At 41.7% G+C, this 19,630-nt stretch overlaps 1 protein-coding gene across 3 annotated transcripts in view; it reads right to left on the bottom strand.

Annotated features, from left to right (window-relative positions):
• Nucleotides 1-19,630, bottom strand: part of LOC142159866 (uncharacterized) — a 63,093-nt gene that overhangs the window by 23,848 nt on the left and 19,615 nt on the right. For 2 of the 3 annotated variants that reach the window (XM_075214702.1, XM_075214703.1), the window contains exons 1-3: nt 17,922-18,051; nt 12,827-12,957; nt 11,739-12,130 (exon numbers count right to left, since the gene is read on the bottom strand). In XM_075214702.1, coding sequence (XP_075070803.1) covers nt 11,739-11,823 — 85 coding nt within the window. In that variant the 5' untranslated portion in view covers nt 11,824-12,130; nt 12,827-12,957; nt 17,922-18,051. Of the gene's footprint in view, nt 1-3,744; nt 4,552-11,738; nt 12,131-12,826; nt 12,958-17,921; nt 18,052-19,630 lie in introns of those variants that run through there. The other variant, XM_075214704.1, reaches the window with a different exon arrangement.

Raw genomic sequence — 19,630 nt, 5'->3', positions numbered from 1 at the left:
TATTCTCCAGCGCTAGGCCCCGGGAGTATGTAAATATGCAGAAAATATAATAATACGTCTCTTAAATGAAACTGAAAAAGAAATTAATAAAGATTGTCAAATAGGAATAGTACTAGAGTCCACCCCAGCAGTGTTTTATACAGCTCTGGATCTCAATAATTTTTAGCAGGACATTTTTGGTGGATGCCTATTTTTATTTTATCTCCATCAAAACTATTTATCACTTCTGGGGGTAAATGTATCAATATGCGGGTTCTTCAACACCCGCGTGTTCAGCCTCTTCCGCGATTACATTTCAAGCGGCGCTGCATTGTAAAGGGAAGTTAACCCTTTACAATGCAGCGCCGCTTGAAATTTAATCGCGGAAGAGGCTGAACACGCGGGTGTTGAAGAACCCGCATATTGATACATTTACCCCCTGATTTTGACAGCAAATGAATGTGTTTAACTGTGCATGCTTTTTAGCTGAAACCTTGTTTTCTCGTTACACAAACATATTGTCAGTAACGAATGATCCTAATGCTTGGATTTGAATTAAAAAAAAACAAAAAAAACCTCCACCCGCATCCTAGCTGCATTCCGCTAAGCCAGTGTTTCTCAACCCCAGTCCTCAGGACCCCCTAGCAGTACATGTTTTCCATATCTCCTTGCTGGAGCACAGGTGTATTCATTACTGACTGACACAGTGTAGCAGGTGGTATAACTATTTCACTGGTCACCTGGCAATCCTGCACTGTTAGTGGGTCCTGAGGACTGGAGTTGAGGAACGCTGCGCTAAGCCTTGGACTGTCAGAGGGTTTCAACAAAATCTAATTCTGGTGCCTGTTTTTTGAATTGAGAAAAGAATGTGTGATTATATTTTAGTGGCATTTCTATTTTTTGACTGTAAATTCCTATTTTATGAAAGCATGTCATCTGTAGCTGAATAGAATATATCCATGGCTGTGGGAAACCTGTCATGCCGTTAGGGAAAATAATATGTAGAAAAAAATATAGCTAGGAACGGTTTCAAAAAATATCTGGTGAGTGTCTGCCTTCATAATAGGGCACAAATAGCGGTGTACTCAAAGTCTGAAAAGAACACAGCCCATATGGCTTGATGAGAGGTTAAGCACTTAGCGTCTGGTATGTATTCACGGCTCTTGTGGTCTGTAAAGGTTCCTTGGTCCATGCCAAGTGGCAAATCCATGGCTCCAGAAGGCATATTATTTATAGTAAACCTCTCATTCTAATTTCATAGTTACAGTCTGTGAAGAAAAATGTCATATGGATGAGCCTTCCTAACATCCTTCTGGTACTGTGAAAGAATAGCCCTTGCTCCAACTTCAGAGGCATTGACTGCAAGAAGACGGAAGATCGATAAGTGTGTGAACACTTTGATTTTTTTAACGGAAATTGACAAGAGTAGGACGAGTTTTAGGCCGGTTTATATACTCATGCTTCAGTTTCGAGCAGAATAGGGACTGAAGTTTGGAAAGATTATTACTTTTATATCTTTTTACCATTCTGGGTTTACCTGCTATGCGGGTTGGCGGAAGTTTGCCTAGGAGAGACAAAACAGCACTTTGAATAAAATGCTTTCTACTGTGTGACGCCCAAGAACCATGTTTTGTTTGCGGACTGCATAGTGAACAACGCATCACATGACCTTAGGACAGACGCTCAGTAGAAAAAATTCCCTCTATATGCCTCCTGCAGTTGTCTGCTAATAATCCACGTGGAATATCCAGGGAGTGACTGTTCCTTTACTGATATACGAGAATCCAGTGTGTGAATGATGAACCCCAAAAGTATATTCTGGGTAACAGAATTTCTGCACTGGAGCGATAGTTTGACCAGAAGTGGCAAATAGATTGTGGTATAATGGCAATGATTCCTGGATAATGTTAACATGTGTCAGATATTAGCCTTATGACAGATTGTGTATTGATTACAATCTAAGCCACCACAGAGGTTGGGTGAGTAAATGTTTTATAAATTATTTAGAAATGTTTATTACAGGGAATCTTAACAAATAACTTAGTGGATCCATTGTGATAGTCACACAGGCTAATTATACAGATCAAGCCACCAAAAAGGAGTTTAATTATTCTGCTGTCAGAGGTGGTAATAATGTTAACAATAAAAAGGCAAATTATGCACAGTTTGACATGTTCATTTTTTAAATTCCCTAAATATTTCTGCTCCTCTCCCCAACCAAAATCTGCCAGCAGAGACAGCTGTCAATCACCCCCTGTGCATCAATCACACAATACCCTTCTATTACAAAGGCAGACCATAACGTAGAATGACATAAAATGTAAAGCAAATAAAAGGAGCAAAATATACACCTTGGCAAAACCACGTTACACTGAAGGTGGTGGTGGTGGGGGAGGGGGGTACAAATGTAAAATGTGAGGACATATTTAAAGTTTGGAAGAGGTGTCTCTCTAAGATGCAGCGTAAAAATAAAACTGTGCAGTATGTGTGCTACATGCAATAGCTGCCAGTATTTTCAATGCATGCAAAAAATAAATACCGTATATAAGCCGAGTTTTTCAGCACATTTTTTGTGCTGAAAAAGCCTCCCCTCGGCTTATACTCGAGTGATGCTCGGGGTGATCTAAGTGAGCGGCATTCCTAGTGGGGAGAGAAGGTGCCGTACTGAGAGCAATGCAGGATGCAGCAGAGCGTGACCTCTGACATCACGTCACACTGCGCAGAGCCACGTCAGGAACAGATGCTGCCCGGCAAAAACACAGATCGGTGCCACCAGCGGGGAAACTACCCAGCACTCAGTGCCAGCTCACACACCGCCCGGACAGGACACCGCTGCCCGCCTGACCTCACAGCCATATCAACATCGCTCCTGCTCAGACTGGTCAGCGTCTACCCAACCTACCCGGGACCGCGCACAAGACCCCCGGCATCCACCATAATGGTAGTTTGACTACCATCAGAAGGTAATTGCATACTTTTGTCACATCTGAACGGGATACACATTCACCATTACAGCCCCTACTGTGCATTCCAGGCTGCCAAAGTTAATACAGGCAGAAGCACCATTTACATCCATCTACCAGCGGCACAGACACTCTTATCAGTGCAATACCTACAGCATCCATTAGAAATACTGCTCTGCATGTTGAACACTGTAACATTTACCTCTGTTTAACACTGTGCCATATTTATACTGTCTACTGTTTATATTTGCTTTATACTGTACGAATCCAATACATCTATACTCATTCATTAATCAACCACTGATGCATCAATTAATGTAATTTTATTGGTATCTATTTTTATTTTTGAAATTTACCAGTAGCTGCTGCATTTCCCACCTTAGGCTTATACTCGAGTCAATAAGTTTTCCCAGTTTTTTGTGGTAAAATTAGGTGCCTCGGCTTATATTCGGGTCGACTTATACTCGAGTATATACGGTACATGCATTTGCACCCCCTTGCATTGCAACGTGATTTGTACAGGAGTAAATTTGCATTCTTTTTTTCTTCACTCCTAACTTTAAAAGAGACAAGTCTATTATGTAGCAGTAGTCCCAGTTTCCATATTAGATTTCCACAAACCTGTCTGGTTTATGCATTTGTTAGGACTTTTTTGTTGTAGTGATAACAATATACCTTTTTGAGTATACATTATGCAAATGTATCCACACTTATATTTTGCATTAACAGGTTTATTTATAGAAATTGTTTGATGCTGCAAACTTGTAGTCTGTGTATTAACTCATCACAATTACAGTTCTACTATGAATTTTTTGGTGTTTAAAAAGATTTGATCTCTGTGTAAAACGTTTCCCACAATCAGTGCATGAAAATGGCTTCTCACCGGTGTGAATTCGCTTATGTTTAACAAGGTCTGATTTGTATGTAAAGCATTTTCCACATTCTGTACATGCAAACGGCTTTTCACCCCTGTGAATTCTCTGATGTATAACAAGAACTGATTTGCGTGTAAAACGTTTCCCACATTCAGAACATGGAAACGGCTTCTCACCAGTGTGAATCGTCTGATGACCAACAAGAATTGATTTATGCGCAAAACATTTTTCACATTCGGGACAAGAATATGGCTTATCACCGGAGTGAATTCTCTGATGTTTAATAAGGTCTGATTTATGTGTAAACCATTTCCCACACTCCGAGCATGAAAAAGGTTTATCATCTGTGTGAAATCTCTGATGTTTAACAAGACCTGATTTCTGTGTAAAACATTTCCCACACTGAGAACACTCAAATGGCTTCTCGCCTGTATGAGTTCTCTGATGTCTAATAAGGTCTGCATTCTGGGTGAAACATTTATCACAATCAGAACATGGAAATAGTTTATCTCCCCTATGAGCCATATGATGTGTAACTATTTCTAATTTATCAGGAGAACATTCCTCATCATTAAAAGGATCAGATGATGTATATGCAGTGGAAAGTACTGGAAGCACGTCTGGGCTAATGGCGTTTTCTCCCGGAGAATCTCGTTGGATGTCATTAATTTCTATATTACAATCTGGAGATGAAATGAAATGTTCCACCAATGTATTCCTGCCAGTGTGTCCATCTGTTGAGAATAAAATAAATGTATGGAATTATGAATGTTTCATCATCATCACCATTTATTTATATAGCGCCACTGATTCCAAAGCGCTGTACAGAGAACTCATTCACATCAGTCCCTGCACCATTGGAGCTTACAGTCTAAATTCCTTAACAGACAGACAGACAGACAGACAGACAGAGAGACAGAGAGACAGAGAGACAGAGAGACAGAGAGACAGAGAGACAGAGAGACAGAGAGACAGAGAGACAGAGAGAGACTAGGGTCAATTTTTGATAGCAGCCAATTAACCTACTAGTATGTTTTTGGAGTGTGGGAGGAGACCGGAGCACTCGGAGAAAACCCACGCAAACATGGGGACAACATACAAACTCCGCACATGGTTAGGAATTGAACTCATGACCCCAGCGATGTGAGGCAGAAGTGCTAACCACTTAGCCACCGTGCTGCCCGTGTTTCCATTAGAAAGTTTTTATTACAATAGGGAACAATGACCAAACATTTCCAAACTAGGAGTGACTACCTCTTACAAACAAATCTCTTTATTACAATGATAAATGAGAATAATATGGTGTTTAAAGTCATGTTTTAATGATAGTCCAATATCAGATGCAACTAGGTAGAATATTGCTTGATTGAAGGTTACTCAGTAAAATACATCCAGATTCATATACAGGTATTACTACAACTAATGACCAGGCAGGATAACGGATAATATCACAAGTGATAGTACAGTCATGGCTGCCTCAATTTTTATGATGGCAATTTGCATATACTCCAGAATGTCATGGAGTGATCAGATGAATTTGCCATGGCAATGAACTTTATCCCAAAAACATAATTTCCACTGCTTTTCAGCCCTGTCACAAAAGGACCAGCCGACATCAGGTCAGTGATTCTCTCGTTAACACAGGTGAGAGTGTTGATGGAGACAATAACAGACTGAAAGCTTTAAAAGAAGGGTGGTGCTTGAAATCATTGTTCTTCCTCTGTTAACCATGTTTATCTCCAAGGAAACACGGGCATTCATCATGGCTTTACACAAAGGCAAGAATATTGCTGCTAGTAAGATTGTACCTAAATCACCCATTTATCGGATCATCAAGAACTTCAAGGAGAGAGGTTCAATAGTTGTGAAGAAGGATTCAGGGCGCCCAAGAACGTCCAGCAAGCGCCAGGACCGTCTTTTAAAGTTGATTCAGCTGCCGGATCGGGGCAGCACCAGTGCAGAGCTTGCTCAGGAATGGCAGCAGGCAGGTGTGAGTGCATCTGCACGCACAGTGAGGCGAAGTTTGGAGAATGGCCTGGTGTCAAGATGGCCAGCAAAGCCACTTCTCTCCAGGAAAAACATCAGGGACAGACTGATATTCTGCAAAAGGTACAGGAATTGTAATGCTGAGGACTGGGATAAAGTCATTTTCTCTGATGTTTGGGGCATCTGGAAAAACGCTTGTCCAGAGAATGAAAGGTGAGCACTACCACCGGTCCTGGGTCATGCCAACAGTAAAGCATCCTGAGACAATTCATGTGTGGGGTTGCTTTTCAGCCAAGGGAGTGGGCTCACTCACAATTTTGCCTAAGAACACAGCCATGAATAAAGAATGGTACCAAAACATCCTCCAAGGCAACTTCTCCCAACTATCCAAGAACAGTTTAATGGCGAACAATGCCTTTTCCAGCATGATGGAGCACCTTGCCATAAGGCAAAAGTAATAACTAAGTGGCTCGGGGATCAAAACATCAAAATTTTGGGTCCATGGCCAGGAAACTCCCCAGGCCTTAATCCCATTGAGAACTTGTGGTCAATTCTCAAGAGGCGGGCGGACTAAAAAAAACCCCCACAAATTCTGACCAACTCCAAGCATTGATTAGGCAAGAATGGACGGCCATCAGTCAGTATGTGGCCCAGAAGTTGATTGACAGCATGCCAGGGTGAATTGTAGAGGTCTTCAAAAAGAAGGGTCAGCACTGCAAATATTGACTCTTTGCATAAACTTAATGTAATTGTCAATAAAAGCCTTTGACACTTATGAAATGCTTGCTTTACTTCAGTATACCATAGCAACATTTGACAAAAAGGTCAAAAAGCACTGAAGCAGCAAACTTTGTGAAAACCAATATTTGTGTCATACTCAAAACTTTTGGCCATGACTGTATACAGGGAAGAATATAAGTAATGTCTAATGTTGTAGTGCACAAATAGGATCATAAGTAAAACCATACAGAGTCTAACTCCGTTTTTCAGCGAATGAATCACTATGTACGTACGTACGTACGTACGGGGTCTATGAATAATCAGAGGGAAGAGATAAATGAGAAACACCAGATTGTATGTGGGCCCGATTCATGTTCGGATGTATTTTCGTTTGTGTGGCGCATCTTGTGTGAAATAGCTTTGCAAATGCCTAGAAACGGACAATACACCAGTTAGCTCAATTGCACGTAAGTCATGTCTGAAGGCAAACGACAAACTCCCTAGAACTTGAGAGGCAGAACTGGGGAGGGAAGAGGTGTCAAACGTAGGCCATGTACAGTAAGGGCTTCCTGGCACATATGTGGCCGATTCAAGTCTTGTGTTTGTCGCAAGTTTGTCTAAAGCCATACAGTTTGCATTACAGATACTGACTCATAATGATGACTGGCACAGTCTAAAAATTCCACGTAGGTGTGCTACTAGATATCGCAGAACAACTATATGCAACTAAGATATACTATTAAAACGCATTGTATGTATAGTACGCATTGAAATCATCTTGTGTCATTATGTAATTCATCTAAAAAAAATAATATCTTTGAAAATAAAGATTTATATAAATGATTATAATGTTAAGAGTTATTTATGATCAAATAAAAGTTGTATGTGTCCTAATGTGACCTGTTATTTGACTTTACGCATGTGTGTACACTGCAGTCTATTCTGTGTGTCAACGTCCAGCCAGGACTGGTTAGGCAGAGCGTATTTCTACCCAGATTCAGATCGAAACATATCTTGAGATATGCTTGGATTTGAATACGGTCAGAACTTAAATGATGATGATGATGATGATGAACTATGCACAAGTTACGTTCCGTGATCTCAATGCCTGAACCTGATACATAGTTGTCTGGTTGTTCACTGCTTGAACTTTTATTGTGATTTACACAAACATTGTTTGGATTATTTGCCGGGACTGTGAAACAGAATTGAGAGACTGCAGTTTGTTTATTGGTACATTATTTTGAGATATTATGCTGTCATCTGATACCTAATGGTGTTCACTCGAGACTATTGTTGCTGTTGACACATCCTAGCTGCAATCCAGCAGGTTACATTGTATATGTCCATTGTTTTTGATATATGTGTTCCGTACCTGTTATCGAGGTTGTTTAGATTTTTTTAATATACTGTGAATAAACATTGGTTTTGCCATACTTACCTAAGCAACCACTATATTTACGGCACCAGGGAGAATACCTCTTAGCTCTCATACTGTGTTCGACTCATGGTGAAGGGGAGGTGGACGTGCTGAGTTTAGGGCTGCCCAATTGGCTGTTCCTTCCCTAACAAGTCTTGCTAGACCAGACCACCCAGAGCCTCCGATAGTAGATGGGGACTGAATAGTGTGGGATGAGATCTTGTTGTACAGAGTAATTGACATGCGGTCACCTGACTGGCTTTGGACAGCCACTCAACAATTGATCAATTAATTGTATTAGGTCATCTATGAATCCACAAGGCTAGTGCGTGATTTCAGAGCTTCACCTTCTTCTAGCCGGGCATCTCCCAAGATGTGAAGCACTTCTACAACACCAGCAATTTATGTCAAAGGATAGTGGGCCAGGTGCAAAGCTTTACTATAACCTACATCTATCAGAGGAAAGACTTTTCAGAAAGTGGAGTTATACATAATTGGTCCACTACTCAAGTACAAGGAAAAGACATATTCACCCTGGTAGATTTGGCCACTAGATGCACCAAGGCCATAGCTTTGGCATCCATAGATGTCGAGCATGTAGCACAAGCCCTAATGGATGTTTAACAGATTATGGTTACCTTACAAACACTCACTACCTAGGGTGCAAATTTCAAGAGGAATCAATGCAAACTCTCTGGGAATGATTTGGCGTACATCCCCTTCGCATCACCATTGTACTACTCGCAAAATAGCATGTTATGTGAGCGGTTCAACGGTACCCTCAAGCATTTGATATGCACATATGTCCAGTTAAAAGATAGTGGACTGGGAGAGATCCCTGCAGAGACTTCCTTCGGCATACAGAGAGGATTCTTCCTGTATGAGCTGCTATCTAGGTGGACGGTCAGAGGATGGATAGACATAGTGCGTGAAAGATGGGAAGGGATGTTTAGCTTCAACAAGGTACCTATAAATGAACATATGGAGAAGCTGCAGGAGTGATTATCAAGACTGAAGAAGATAACTCACTTCAAACTCCAAGCCACACAATACAATCAAAAGTTGGGATATGGTTGCCTAGGTCAGGGAACTGCTAACAGGACAAAAAATCCTGGTGCAAGAATAAGCTGCAGTTGACTTGGGCTGGATGGTACAACTACCCAACAACGCAAGCATTTTGTACCATGGTACTAGAGAAAGAAGCTTTGCACCTTCCACATCAATTGAGTAAAAACTTTCCTGGTGAGTAGAGTGGGCGCGAAGGCCGACTACTGTTCCTCCATGGAGTTTCAGGGGTTGATCCACTCTCAGATTTACAGTTTACAGTAATGGAATTATGGTGGATCACATCTTGAAGTGGGACCAGTGTTTTACACAGGCTCACTTGGATGATATAGCCATCTTTAGTAACTCCTGTGTGGGCCCACATCCAAGAGGCCGGTCTGACCATCCAACCTGACAAATGCAAGATGGACATTGCAGAAGTATTATATTAATATTATCGTAGATTTGTACGGTGCAGCACCAGTTTAAGGGGGAAAGATTTGGCTTGAGCTGGCAAAAGTCAAGGACATTCTCAGTTGACCTCGGCCCTCCAACCAGAGGCAGGACTGGGTTTTCCTGGGCACAGATATTTATTATAAGATACTTGTGACCCAATATAACACTGCTAAGCCACTGACTTGACAGCCAAGAAAAATATGATGAAGTCTCCCTAAGGTGAGCAGGCTTTCATCAACCTGAAAATGGTACTGGCACATTATCCAGTGCTAAGAGCTCTGGATTTTCATGCAGTATGTATGCAGATGGTATTCAGATGAAGGGGAACTTATGACCTGTTGTGTGGAGGTAAAATCATGTTTGTAAGCCATATTGGTGAAAAGTTAGGACAGGGTAACCAAAGCCTGACTTAGGGTTTTATGACTCTGCTGGAGAAACACCTTCTAATTTGCATTTACACAGACCTTTCAGTTCTGACATAACATGAAGGGGGGCTGTGGGCCCTCCAGAATGGGTTTAAAACTGTAATGTAACTTTACAAATTTGCTCACTGTTGGGAGTTAATCTGATATTGAAGAGTGTCCCATTTTCTGATTCTCCCAGAATCTTGATCATTCGTGAGTTATCAATTCTGTGTTTTTTCCTTTTATTTTACAAGAAACCATTGCATTATATCTTTGTATGTCAGTTTTGTTAATTGTTTTATCTTAAGCATTGTGGATGTATTTTCCATATAAAATTACACTTATAATAAGTTCAAGTCTCTGTTCTTACGAATTCACGCGATAGTTTGGTCAAAACACTACATAGTTGAACATTGTGTTTTATGTTAACTCTGATTAAAGTAAAGTGTGATAGATGAATTCTAGGGAGAACCTAAGGCTTCCTAAAGACGTGTGTCAGCTCTTCATAAAAAACCTTGGTGGTGGCATAGTTGGTACAGCAAAGCTAGTGTGTGGCATAGATAAGGAAGGATTTAATAGTTTTAGACAGACCAGATGGTTGTTTTTTTATTAACCCTTTTACACACACACACACACACACACACACACACACACACACACACACACACACACACACGGCACGCAGGCTTAAGTGACAACTACAACAGGCACAAGATTAATACTAGGAGGAAGCCACCGCTCATTACAGGTCTGAAAGGGACAATCGGGAGGATCCTTCCTGAACTTTCTGAATCTCTGCTCTTGCGTAGGACTGCGGAAAGTGGTGTGATATTTGGACTTGATCACTGCCTTTCTGGTAAGAGTGTTGCCAGATATACTGTGCCTAACATAAGGTACCATTTTGAGTATGGCTCTGTGTACTGTATGTTCATTACTACTTCTCATAGCATTATAATGTGCAGTGTGCAATATGTTAATATATTCTTAAAGTGCTATAGCTCCGGTGACTTCTTTAAATATAACTTTATTTTGTGTTCATATTTGCCTAGGTGTTCAACTTGTATCCGTGTTAGCAGTAGCGGGTAAAGGGTTAAGGCTGCAGAATAGCCTGGTGGTTCTGAAGTTGGTGCCGGTTAAGTCCGAGTATACTCTTCGGGTTGGCATGGCTAAAAGACCCAGCATGAGGCAAGGTATTGTGCCAACTGGTCAGATCTCCTGGCGAGTAGCAGACAATGAATTTATGCGAGAAACAGAGTAAAGGTCTAAAAGGGTCTCATGGCACCCGACTCCCCCACTGGGCAGATCATTTGTTCTCATCACACTGTACTGATAGAGGAGTATGTTGTATAAAGAGATTGTTGTAGAGAACAAGGAGAAAATGTGAATCTTTTCTGTACTAATGTTTATAACTCACCTGCGCTGATATCTGTAGGGATTTCCTCCTCCTTACACTGCTGATCACCCCTCACATACGTCTCATCTTCCTCTATAACTTCAACTTTAATATTGATCAGGTCTTCACCCTAAATGACCCACAAACAATAACAACAACAGATTTAATAATATCTCATTCAATGAACTGAGATTAAACAGAAAAATACAATTTCAAAAAAATAACACAGCTTTTCGACAGGTCATATAATGTAGATTCAATTTGGTATTTTAGTATTTGGTGAGACATTGAATTCCATGTACCTGATAATCCTGTAGGATATTGTGATTTTCCTTTGTACAATCATTTGAATATAGACAACAATCTGGGGTATTTATTTTACTAGATCCATCTGTAAAAAACACAGTGATGTAATACATTGTTATATGTGTGTTTATCACACAATGAGTGCATCTAGGTGGCCCTCAAAATGTACAATAAATAGGAGCCTCCACTTACCCAGTGATGTGAGGGGCTGGTGATTCTCCATCATCACCTCCTTGTACAGACCCTTGTGTCCTTCTAAATACTCCCACTCCTCCATGGAGAAATAGACAGTGACATCCTCACACCTTATAGGAACCTGACACACACAATGATACAGTCATCACCCAGACACATCCCCTAGTGTTACTGTATAATGCCCTATTCCCAGCAGTCACCTCTCCAGTCAGCAGCTGAATGATCTTGTTGGTGAGTTCTAGAATCCTCTGGTCATCGTTTCTCTCATGTATCAGTGAGTGAGGTGGAGGCACCGTGATGGGGCTCTGGGCACTGCTCAATCCTCCTGACACATAGGAACGGCTGCTGGATTTCTCACACTCACTATATGTCTTTACTACTGTGTAATCCTGTGTATTGAGACACGATTATAAACAATATAACAGAGTCCAGTTGTATAATCTTCATCTCTTATTTCAGAATCTTGGGACTTTGTCTATATTACCTGTAGTTACCACTTTCCTGTTACTTGCTAAGCCTACTGGGCACATTCGCTCTACATCTATCCATTTGTGGCCTCACGTGTCACTCCATATCCCAAAATGTCTTAGGCTTTAATACAATGAACGTTTATCTACTACTCTTAATCCTTCAATCTACCTGTCTCCAACTCAGCTCATATAATGATATGACACCCAATATAAAGCCATAGGGTTTATTCTGATCTATTTATAGAACTGGACATATGTAACAGATACTTGTTCTCGTATTCATGGACCAAACAACTCAACAGTGTTCTGAACACTCAAAGCTCATCTTTCCAGCTACAAATACTAAAAGTAACTGACAATATTTAGGGTGGAGGTTATTGGACGGAGTCTGGGAAGAATATGGACAAGTTTGCCTGTAAAGACGTTTTAAATCTGTCCTGCAAAGTCGACAAATATTGGTGACTTGCAGAATGCGCACATTGATACATTTACCACCAGGTCCCTGTTTTATTAGTAGAGAGAAGAGTGAGGTCATTCCCAGAATCCCTCACTTCTCCAGCCATGTGTTTGTTTTATTAATGCAAATAAAAGTGATGTCACTGAGACATTCCTCACCTCTCCAGTCAGCAGGTAGATGATCTCCAGGGTGATATTCAATATCTTATCAGTCATATGACTCCTGTCCTTGTCCATCATGAAGGCTCAGGGCCTGTTCTTGGTGAGAACGGTTAAGCTCGAGTTTACTTCTGCAGATAGAGATATAGACTAAAAGTAATGTTAATAATATACTAATCTATTTAAAATCTGGTATTGGTCATGTAAAATGTTATGACTGAGGAGTATTGATGTTACTATTAACCAATATAAGTAACCAATATAAGTAATGAAATCATAACACCAATGTTCAAGAATAGGAATTCCGTCTCAGCTTATGATTAAAGAGTAATAACTTCCTATGGAAAGCCAACTCTGTACTGTGTTCTGGAAGTAATATCAACACCTTCTTTAAACCACTAAAGAGCAGACACCCTGATCTTTAAAGGATTAATGGCCAACAGTGTTTCTTCAGACCCTCCTGATCATTCCAGGGCAAAGACTGGATTGATCAGAAGCTTAGGAAACAAGGACTGCCAGTTTACACTCAGCAAGGAGGATACAAATTGAGAGAACCAGGATCTCTTGAGACGAACAGAATAGTCAAGAACATGGCTAATAAGGTCAACGTAACAAATAACCAGAGGCACACCATATAAACCATCTAAGGAACACAGAGAAATTAATCACAAAACCAGTGAAGGAGGGAAGGCACGTGTCTCTGGAGATCGTCTCCTGCACTCTGTTCCTCCCAGATGCTGCATTAACGGAAACCTGGTGAAAGAGGAAAAGATACGTGGCTCCCTATGCCAAACTCCCAGCTTCTTGGATGTTGGAGCAGTGAGATAGGTAAAAGCTGGAGGGCCGTATGTCACCAAATTTATCCAGAATAAGACTGCAGTACTACTACTTGAAGGAGTATATTTTAACAAAATCTGCAATGCTCAGAGAATGGAGAAGAGAAGAAATGACACATATCATATGGATAGAGGAGATTCCAAGAAAACCTGGTACCTTCTAGTCCATCGGACTAAACAAAAAAAGAAAACGATAACTGGAGGATACGATCTGGGTCACTGCTCCATCTAGGTCTCACCATCATTCATCCTTCTGCACTACTTCAACCTGACGCCATGACCTGATGCCTCCACACAAACTAGGCCTCTGCTCCATCTAGGTCTCACCATCATTCATCCTTCTGCACTACTTCAACCTGACGCCATTACCTGATGCCTCCACACAAACTAGGCCTCTGCTCCATCTAGGTCTCACCATCATTCATCCTTCTGCACTACTTCAACCTGACGCCATGACCTGATGCCTCCACACAAACTAGGCCTCTGCTCCATCTAGGTCTCACCATCATTCATCCTTCTGCACTACTTCAACCTGACGCCATGACCTGATGCCTCCACACAAACTAGGCCTCTGCTCCATCTAGGTCTCACCATCATTCATCCTTCTGCACTACTTCAACCTGACGCCATGACCTGATGCCTCCACACAAACTAGGCCTCTGCTCCATCTAGGTCTCACCATCATTCATCCTTCTGCACTACTTCAACCTGACGCCATGACCTGATGCCTCCACACAAACTAGGCCTCTGCTCCATCTAGGTCTCACCATCATTCATCCTTCTGCACTACTTCAACCTGACGCCATGACCTGATGCCTACACACAAACTAGGCCTCTGCTCCATCTAGGTCTCACCATCATTCATCCTTCTGCACTACTTCAACCTGACGCCATGACCTGATGCCTCCACACAAACTAGGCCTCTGCTCCATCTAGGTCTCACCATCATTCATCCTTCTGCACTACTTCAACCTGACGCCATGACCTGATGCCTCCACACAAACTAGGCCTCTGCTCCATCTAGTTCTCACCATCATTCATCCTTCTGCACTACTTCAACCTGACGCCATGACCTGATGCTTCCACACAAACTAGGCCTCTGCTCCATCTAGGTCTCACCATCATTCATCCTTCTGCACTACTTCAACCTGACGCCCGACCTGATGCTTCCACACAAACTAGGCCTCTGCTCCATCTAGGTCTCACCATCATTCATCCTTCTGCACTACTTCAACCTGATGCCTCCATACAAACTAGGCCTCTGCTCCATCTAGGTCTCACCATCATTCATCCTTCTGCACTACTTCAACCTGACGCCATGACCTGATGCCTCCACACAAACTAGGCCTCTGCTCCATCTAGGTCTCACCATCATTCATCCTTCTGCACTACTTCAACCTGACGCCATGACCTGATGCCTCCACACAAACTAGGCCTCTGCTCCATCTAGGTCTCACCATCATTCATCCTTCTGCACTACTTCAACCTGATGCCATGACCTGATGCCTCCACACAAACTAGGCCTCTGCACCGTCATGGCCTCAGCATCTTGCAATCTATTCACTCTCTGTTTCCCTCGCTTGTCCCTGTCTGGTTTTCTGCTGAATTGTGTCTGTATTCCATGTGGTTTTTTTCTTTTTATTGCATCCATCCATTTATTATTCCGCTTTCTATATCCATGTACCCGTTATTGTCCCAGTCTTCTCTTTTGCCAAACTGCTTCTGTACGCCCTGCATTCACTATTCTGCTTAACTGTAACCATTGTTGGGCTTACTGTTTTTATGTATCTTATCTGTACTGCGCTGCAGATCCCTTTGTGGAGCTTTATAAATAAGATACCAATATCACCTATAATATTACTGTGGATTCTGAACGAGTCTAAGGGAGCCCAACAAAAGCATTTAAAGAAGTGATAGTTTCATAGCAGAAGCATATGAAACTCAGGATGAATGTATACAGCACTGTAAGTAAACGGTCACTGATCCTCCCACAACCAGATCAGGGGCTCATTAGAGACATTTCAAGCCCAGAGAATCATTCTCAGTCAGAAGGAGTTAAGCTGAGAATGTCGGCCTACAGCTTCTGTTTAGGAACCCAGCAACAAAAGCAAATATTGACTGCCAGGCTTGTCTTATGAAATGTTATAGAACCCAGTGATCCATTTGCTCATAAAAACAGTGTTGTATAGAATAGAACAGTGTTGGCTAACCTGTGACACTCCAGGTGTTTGTGAAACTACAAGTCCCATCATGCTTTGCCAATATATAGCAGCTTATTGCTGGAAGGGTATGCTGGGACTTGTAGTTTCACAACACCTGGAGTGTCACAGGTTAGCCAACACTGGAATAGTATATAGAGACAGAGGCATGTCACTGTTATGACAAGAAAAAAAGAAACCTGAGTATTGAAAATGAATCCTGTCAAAGGCTACTGTATAAATACAAACAAGGACATATCTGGAGAAAAGAGAGATCAGCTCATAAAGCATACAGGACAGGTACAATCCTATATTTACAGCTCACCCGTCTCAAAGCCCAGATTCTACCTCTGGAAATCCAGAACTTGTATTGTTCTTTCTGGCAAAAATCAAACTCTGATGACACTGTTATAGGGACATATAGGATCAGGGTTCCACAAGAAACCAACATGAAGGGAGGGCCCCCACCAAAAAGTAAGGAGTAACATCCCAGTCTTCTGCTTCAAAATTTCTTGACACTTAACGAAACCCCATAATAAAGCACTGCCACATAAGAGACTGCTCTAGAATAGTGTAAGGTAGAATTCCCTTGCAGGGCTCTGTATAACAAAATATCTCAAGAAATTACAGATTGATGGAAGGTGACCACCATCAAACGTTTCTGCTTTCTGTAGGTGGGAACAGAAACCCCATGTCATCACACACTCCATAGTCTCACACAAGTATTTTAGTGCTCTGTAAAGAAATGGCAAATGCCACAACTGAATGTTAGGATTACGCAGGATGAAGGTTCTGCATGATCCCACAACCACCTATATTGCAGCATAACTGCTGCAATAAACCCAAGCAGCCTTGGTGGACTTTTATAGCTCAAATTCAGGACATGCTTTCTCTCTGCCTGTGTGATTGTCTGTAGAGGTTGTTGTGAAGTAAATGTGCTGTCATTAGAAGGAGCGGCCTCTATGAAGAAGATACCAAACTTCCTTTAGCAAGCACAGCCCTACTATGCTCACTCATGCTGATGGTAATAACTAGAGATGTTCACTGACCCCCGTATTTTGGTTTTGGATCTGGATTAACTGCCCTCGAGTGTTTTGGTTTTGGATCCCTATTTATTTTCTAAAATCACCAAATTTGGCTCCTTTTTTGTTCCTACATTATTATTAACCTCAATAACATTAATTTCCAGTCAATTTTTGTCAAGTGACAAGAACACGACTATCCCTTCTGTTTCTGTACTGGAGGCACTGAGCAATGTCACTGGAGACTGGAGAGTGAGAAGAACATTGCTGCCCCTGTTTCTGTGTGAGCAATGGCACTGGAGAGTGACAAGAACACTGCAACCCCTGTTTCTATGTGAGCAATGGCACTGAGCAATGTCACTGGAGACTGGAGAGTAACAAGAACACTGCTACCCCTGTTTCTGTGTGAGCAATGGCGCTGGATCTCCTGGGGAGGGAGGTAATTACGGAATCCAAAACCCGCGAGATCCGACAACGCAACAATGATGTTTTGCCTCAATTCAGATCCGAGGACGCACAAAAGTACCGAGCCGGCTCATGAGCCTACTCGGATACCCTAAGTTCGGATATGCTCGGTTTTTAGAAAACCGAGCCTGAGCATCTCTAGCCATAACATGACAAGATCAGGAACCATAGGAGGTGGAGACTAGAGAGCAGTCTCTGATGATAATCCAGAACAAACTCTGCCCCAGCAAGGCATAGCTCAAAAACCTCCCAACAACCTACAGATCAGAAGACTACATCTCAGCCACCAAACCAACACCGTCATCCACTGGGAAAACCAAAACATGCAGTGGTAGACAAAGTGCTCCATCAACGTGTGCTCTTGTCCTCCTTCTGCAAAGACAAACTCTTACTTTTTTTTTACTTTTTTTTTTTAAAAAAGGAGGTTTACATCCAAAAGAAGAAGCAGATGGTGAGTATCTGCAACTAGCACTCTTCCAGCAGATACTACATTCTGTAATAATAATACATCAGATAGTATTTCTTCCTAGAAACACTCAGTTCAGTAATAATAATAATACATAATAGTTATTACCTCTCCCAGGAGAAACTCAGTACAGTAGTAATGATAATACATCAGTTATTACTTCATCCAGGAGACACTCTGTTCATTAATATAGACCGTGCACATCTTCCCATAACACAAATAAAGAGAGGAGAGCGCAGGTAGTTCTGGGAGTTGTAGTCATGTATCAGCTACAATCCCATTATGTACTGTGCTGGACCCCAAGAAAATGGCCGCATCCCTGCTGCATTTGGGCATTAGTAGTAGGTATCTAATGTAACCCTTGTGTTTATATCAAGGCGACCAGTAATATCTTGCTTTAGTCCTGGAGTACACATTACGTCTCCTTTTAATTTACCCAGTGAAATAAATTCCTAAAGATGAAGATTGAAAGGCGATTATTTGTGCTTTATCTGGTCTACAAGAAAATGGCTGCCGCTCAATTGCACTGAGGATTTTTTGTGTAGTAGAATTTAATATTTGAATTTACCGTATTTCCTCTATGTAGACGGTCGCGTCTAGTAACGTTAACACGGGATGTGAGGGGGCGTGGTCTTGGTTGTTTTCAGCTTGGGAGGAATCCAGGTGGAACGCACAGACAGGAAGTCTGATAGCATCTTCCGGGTCACTATGAGGAAGCCGAGAGCAGACATTGATGGTATTGGCACTAGGTAATGACATTTATTCTAAACTCTCATTACATGTTTGTGTCTTGTTATTAGTAGAATCATAAGATATGTTAGTAGAATCATAATATATAAATATGTATACAGTGAGGTATAATAATATAACTAGTGCTCAGTGATAGTGAATGAGGATAACTGACTTACTATTAGTACATTGTATGTGATTATTATTGTCTCTCATATAATCTTATTGTACAGCAGCTTCTGTTCATACCATAGTTATATCTGTATATATTATGTGACATTAACCCTTTTATAGTTAATTTTTTTATGGGGCTTCCCAAGCCCTGCAGGTTTTTTTGTACTCTAATTTTTTTTTCCATCCACCCATCTCCCACACCCCAGCTTTGTCCAGACAATAGGAATCCACTGTAAAATCTACATTTTAAATATAGCGCCATCCAGGAACTATAGACTAGTTGTTGATGACACCTCCCACTGCTTCCATAAGGGAGGGTCAAAAGCACAAAAACATTATTTGGATAGCACTGGTACACTGGATGGTACACAAAGGGCTTTCCTACCTGCCTAACTTCTATCTAGCATTATACTCCACAGTTACTTCCATTAGAGGTCTGTCCTCTCCCCTCCCTTCCCTCTACTCCGCTTATTTATATGTGCCTTCCACCTACGTCTTTGCTCTTTCCCACAATTTAATCCTCTCTTAATCACCCATCCTCCCTCATATCTGGTATCCAATAGTACTACCTCCATCCTCCCATCACCGTTTACCCACCTCTAGTACTCTCTTCTGTGTCTTTATCACACCATCTCAGCCTATCCCTTATGTCATGTCTTCTTTGCTTCCACTTTCTCCTTGCTGCCTTTGCCTTCCCACCTGTCACTTTACACATCCTCCCCACTCCCAAACTCCATAGCCCCCCCCCCATTTCTTACTCCCCTCAGCCACATAATCCATAAACCACCACTATCAATTTCTCTAATCCCATTCACTGCCCTTAACCACTTTCTCATCTTCCATCCCACCTGTAAGTACTGCTTCTCCCATCTCTGGGTCCCATCCCATTCCCACCATCTGCTTGCGGTGCACAT

The sequence above is a fragment of the Mixophyes fleayi genome, chromosome 6, assembly GCF_038048845.1.
Source record: "Mixophyes fleayi isolate aMixFle1 chromosome 6, aMixFle1.hap1, whole genome shotgun sequence".
Classification (NCBI taxonomy): Eukaryota; Metazoa; Chordata; class Amphibia; order Anura; family Limnodynastidae; genus Mixophyes; species Mixophyes fleayi.
This window is presented reverse-complemented; position numbering and strand designations above follow the sequence as displayed.